We start from the raw sequence: 6,000 nt of genomic DNA, 5'->3' as shown, positions 1-6,000 counted from the left end.
TGACCTATAATTGTTTACTTTTTACACTTTGCAACTTGCATTGAAAGTTATATCATTGGTACTCATACCACATCTCTTTTCACTTAAAAGAATTGATATATTTCCGCTGTTGAACAAGTACAGAAGAAAAAGTGAATCCATTCATCAGTAAAATATTTTTTTTAATCAAACTTTGTATTTACTGGTAGCTGCTATTTCTTGGTCTTTCATATCAGCTTATACCTGGGAACTGTTTACAATATATATATGCTCAAGCTTATACTGAAACCATTAACAAAGTGGGTTTTTGTGGGGTTTTTTTGGGGGGGTAGGTTCCAATTCCTTATTGAAATAAGGGAGAACTTTAATGTCCACCAATGCTGGTGTTTGTTTAGACTTTATAAAAATAAAATGCCTAAAATTGTGTTGTACTTTGAAGACCATCACAGAATCTTTGGTCTTTTATATATCAGCTTATACCTGGGAACTGTATACAATATATATATATGCTCCAGCTTATACTGAAACCATTAACAATTTTTTTTTTTTTTATTTTATTTTTTTTTTTTTTGGGGGGGGTTAAGTTCCAATTCCTTATTGAAATAAGGGAGAACTTTAATGTCCACCAATGCTGGTGTTTGTTTAGACTTTATGAAAATGAAATAAAAATGTTTCATCATTTTCTGGCCTAAAATTGTGTTGTACTTTGAAGACCATCACAGAATCTTTCATCTCCTATAAATCAACTAAATTCTCCTTCCTTCCATATGCTTCTGTATAAAAGTAACAACAAGTTGTTTTTTATATAATCCTTTATTTCAAGTTTTATACCTTCCAAAATGCATATGAAAATAAAATCATCTTTTGTATATAAATACCAAAATGTGACCAAAAAACAATAAAAATGTAACATGTACAATGTAAATGAACAGAATTTTATACATTTAAAACATTGAGTTAATTTTACTATATCAACAATATGCACACATTTTTATTTCTGCCATGTTTTCTGATATATATATTGCAGCACAGATTTATCCACTATATATTACTCTGATTGTTGGAAAACATGCACACATTAGCCATGATACAAATATTTTCTTATTTTTTTTTAAATATTATTTATTTTTAAACAATCAATCTTTTACTGACAAAAAATCTATGATGTTAACTACCTTATTAATAGACAGGAAGTTTTGTCTCATACAAGTTTTTGATACAAGACTTAGGCATGCATATTTATGGCAATATAATTGGCAACAATTGTTCAAGTCATTATTTATATTAACATGATTCATGATCATTTATAAAAATTATTGCTCCTCAGGTTTAGTGTAAACAAATTTAACTGTGAAAAAATGAATTATACAATTTTATTTTATATACGCACTGTGCTTATGTTATTGTTTGTTGTTTCTGGATCTTATTTGTGAATGTGTATATAAAATGTAATTGTATAATTCAGGCTTCAGATCCCTCACATGTTATAGATATCAGGTGTTTAAAAGAGGTGTGTATTACAGATACATTTATGGAAATATTTCATTTATAAAACAAATACAAATTCTTTTAAAACATTATTTAGATTGAAATCTTATATAAAGGTAAAAAAACGGATTAAATTAACTATATTTATAACTTTTGTTAACAATTATTTTATGAGCATGTTATCACAGAAAATCAATTGCACAAATTATTATTAATCATAAAGTTGTCGTTTTTATTCTTCATTTCTATATATTAATCCCATCCATTCATCCTGTCATAATTTTCATTGGTTCAACTTTCAAGGATTCAGCAAGTTCAACCTGTAAAAAGAAATCTGCATAATAAGTATCTGTATAAAAATAGACTGTGTCAGGTCACAATACATTATAAGTATCTGTATAAAAATAGACTGTGTCATGTCACAATACATAATAAGTATCTGTATAAAAATAGACTGTGTCATGTCACAATACATAATAAGTATCTGTATAAAAATAGACTGTGTCATGTCACAATACATAATAAGTATCTGTATAAAAATAGACTGTGTCATGTCACAATACATAATAAGTATCTTTATAAAAATAGACTGTGTCATGTCACGATACATAATAAGTATCTGTTTAAAAATAGACTGTCATGTCACAATACATAATAAGTATCTGTATAAAAATAGACTGTGTCATGTCACAATACATAATAAGTATCTGTATAAAAATAGACTGTGTCATGTCACAATACATAATGAGTATCTGTATAAAAATAGACTGTGTCATGTCACAATATATAATAAGTATCTGTATAAAAATAGACTGTGTCATGTCACGATACATAATAAGTATCTGTTTAAAAATAGACTGTCATGTCACAATACATATTAAGTATCTGTTTAAAAATGTCATGTCACAATACATTAAAAAGTTTTTAAGTCATTTGACATCATGATGTTAATAGAAGCTCTATATCCCCCCTTTTCATCCATCTGATCAGTAGGGTGATAGACAGAACAAACTAGAGCCTCTAAAGAGCCTGTGTCGCTCACCTTGGTCTATGTGAATATTAAACAAAGGAAGCAGATGGATTCATGAAAAAATTGTGTTTTGGTGATGATGATGTGTTTGTACATCTTACTTTACTGAACATTCTTGCTGCTTACAATTATCTCTATCTATAATGAACTAAGTGCCCCAGTAGTTTCAGTGGAAAATGTTAGTAAAAATTTACAAATATTATGAAAATTGTTAAAAATTGACTATAAAGGACAATAACTCCTTAGGGGGTCAATTGACCATTTCGGTCATGTTGACTTATTTGTAAATCTTACTTTGCTGAACATTATTGCTGTTAACAGTTTATCTCTACCTATAATAATATTCCAGATAATAACCAAAAACAGCAAAATATCCTTAAAATTACCAATTCAGGGGCAGCAACCCAACAACAGGTTGTCCGATTCATCTGAAAATTTCAGGGTAGATAGATCCTGACCTGATAAACAATTTTATCTCTTGTCAGATTGCTCTAAAGGCTTTGGTTCTTGAGTTATCAGCACAAAACTGCATTTTACCCCTATGTTCTATTTTTAGCCGTGATGGCCATCTTGGTTGAATGGCCGGGTCACCGGACACATTTTTTAAACTAAATACCCCAAAGATAATTGTGGCCAAGGTTGGATTAATTTGGTGCAGTAGTTTCAGAGGAGAAGATTTTTGTGAAAGATTACTAAAGTTTACGAAAAATGGTTAAAAATTGACTATAAAGGGCAACAACTCCTAAAGGGGTCAACTGACCGTTTTGGTCATGTTGACTTATTTGTAAATCTTACTTTGCTGAACATTATTGCTGTAACATCAATAGATATAAACAATTCACCAAAGTTTCATGGACATTGGTGAAAGCCTTTTTGAGTTATTGTCCGAAATGTTGAAAATCCCCCCTTTTTTATGAATAAAGCCCCATAAATCCAAAACTTAAAATCTGAAATTTAAAAAAATCGAAAGGGAGCTTACGTCAATAGATATAAAGAATTCACTTAAGTTTCATGGAAATTGGTGAAAGTGTTTTTGAGTTATTGTCCGAAGTGTGGACGACGGACTGACAGATGGACGGACGGACGGACAGACAACGGTATACCATAATACGTCCCGTCTAAAAGACGGGCGTATAAAAACAGTAAAATTTCCTTAAAATTACCAATTCAGGGGCAGCAACCCAACAACGGGTTGTCCGATTTATCTGAAAATTTCAGGGCAGGTAGATCTTGACCTGATTAACAATTTTACCCCTTGTCAGATTTGCCCTTAATGCTTTGGTTTTTGATTTATAAGCCAAAAACTGCATTTAACCCCTATGTTCTATTTTTAGCCATGGCGGACATCTTGGTTGGATGGCAGGGTCACTGGACATATTTTTTAAACTAGATACCCCAATGATGATTGTGGCCAAGTTTGGATTAATTTGGCCCAGTAGTTTCAGAGGAGAAGATTTTTGTAAAAGTTAACGACGCCAGACGACAGACGAGGGACGCCGGATGCAAAGTGATGGGAAAAGCTCACTTGGCCCTTTGGGCCAGGTGAGCTAAAAACAGAAACAACCATAATATAATTCCATCCCTAAATTATTCACATGTGTGTTTCCTGTAAATTGGTGCAAATATAAAACCAGTTGGCAATACAGGGGTCCTCATACTTTCAAGTGTTTGGGAAGGGTTTATCAGTAGGTTAACAGACAGAAAGCCATAAATATTTATAATTGAATATTTACTTTTATCAAAAAATTTAAATAAAATTTCTCAATATTAAATTATTAATTTGTTCAGGGACTATTCCACATTCTAATATGAAAACATCATTAAAGGTCTGTTAAAAAAGTTGTATCAAATCAAAGTTATCAATGTTATAAAAATTTTGAACAACACTATAATGAACCTAAACATGAACACCAGCATATTTGAGACTTGCTTTGTTTGGCTTCCATGACATAAATGTGCCAGACTTGACGAAATGTGGCAGACTTGACAAAATGTGGCATACTTGACAAAATGTGGCAGGCTTGATAAAACGTGGTATGCTTGACAAAATGTGGCATGCTTGACAAAAATGTGGCAGGCTTGACAAAATGCGACAGACTTAACAAAATGCGGCAGGATTGAATGTGGTAGGCTTGACAAAATGTGGCAGGATTGACAAAATGTGGTAGGCTTGACAAAATATGGTAGGCTTGACAAAATGTGGCTGGATTGACAAAATGTGGTAGGCTTGACAAAATGTAGCAGGCTTGACAAAATGTGGTAGGCTTGACAAAATGTGGCAGGATTGACAAAATGTGGTAGGCTTGACAAAATGTAGCAGGCTTGACAAAATGTGGCTGGATTGACAAAATGTGGCAGGATTGACAAATTGTGGTAGGCTTGACAAAATGTGGTAGGCTTGACAAAATGTGGCAGGCTTGACAAAATGTGGTAGGCTTGACAAAATGTGGCTGGATTGAATGACAAAATGTGGTAGGCTTGACAAAATGTGGTAGGATTGACAAAATGTGGTAGGCTTGACAAAATGTAGCAGGATTGACAAAATGAAGCAGGATTGACAAAATGAGGTAGGCTTGACAAAATGTGGTAGGCTTGACAAAATGTGGCTGGCTTGACAAAATGTGGCAGGATTGACAAAATGTAGCAGGATTGACAAAATGAAGCAGGATTGACAAAATGTGGCAGGATTGACAAAATGTGCCTGGATTGACAAAATGTGGCAGGATTGACAAATTGTGGTAGGCTTGACAAAATGTGGTAGGCTTGACAAAATGTGGTAGGCTTGACAAAATGTGGCTGGATTGACAAAATGAGGTAGGCTTGACAAAATGTGGTAGGCTTGACAAAATGTGGCTGGCTTGACAAAATGTGGCAGGATTGACAGAATGTAGCAGGATTGACAAAATGAAGCAGGATTGACAAATTTGTGGCAGGATTGACAAAATGTGCCTGGATTGACAAAATGTGGCAAGATTGACAAATTGTGGTAGGCTTGACAAAATGTGGTAGGCTTGACAAAATGTGGTAGGCTTGACAAAATGTGGCAGGCTTGACAAAATGTGGTAGGCTTGACAAAATGTGGCTTGATTGAATGACAAAATGTGGTAGACATGACAAAATGTGGTAGGCTTGACAAAATGTGGTAGGCTTGACAAAATGTGGCAGGATTGACAAAATGTGGTAGGCTTGACAAAATGTGGTAGGATTGACAAAATGTGGTTGGCTTGACAAAATGTGGCTGGATTGACAAAATGTGGTAGGCTTGACAAAATGTGGCAGGATTGACAAAATGAGGTAGGCTTGACAAAATGTGGTAGGCTTGACAAAATGTGGCTGGCTTGAAAAAATGTGGCAGGATTGACAAAATGTAGCAGGATTGACAAAATGAAGCAGGATTGACAAAATGTGGTAGGCTTGACAAAATGTGGCAGGATTAACAAAATGTGGTAGGCTTGACAAAATGTGGCAGGATTGACAAAATGTGATAGAATTGACAAAATGTG

The 6,000-nt window shown here is 33.5% G+C and overlaps 1 protein-coding gene across 1 annotated transcript in view; it reads right to left on the bottom strand.

Moving 5' to 3' along the window:
• Nucleotides 1-992: 992 nt before the first annotated feature.
• Nucleotides 993-6,000, bottom strand: part of LOC139520951 (uncharacterized oxidoreductase YjmC-like) — a 30,646-nt gene continuing 25,638 nt past the window's right edge. Inside the window, exon 9 of the mRNA XM_071314059.1 lies at nucleotides 993-1,787. Coding sequence (XP_071170160.1) covers nucleotides 1,734-1,787 — 54 coding nt within the window. The 3' untranslated portion in view covers nucleotides 993-1,733. The remainder of the gene's footprint in view (nucleotides 1,788-6,000) is intronic.

The sequence above is a fragment of the Mytilus edulis genome, chromosome 1 (genome assembly GCF_963676685.1).
Source record: "Mytilus edulis chromosome 1, xbMytEdul2.2, whole genome shotgun sequence".
Lineage (NCBI taxonomy): Eukaryota > Metazoa > Mollusca > Bivalvia > Mytilida > Mytilidae > Mytilus > Mytilus edulis.
The sequence above is the reverse complement of the archived record's forward strand: the minus strand, read 5'-3'. Positions and strand labels throughout refer to the sequence as shown.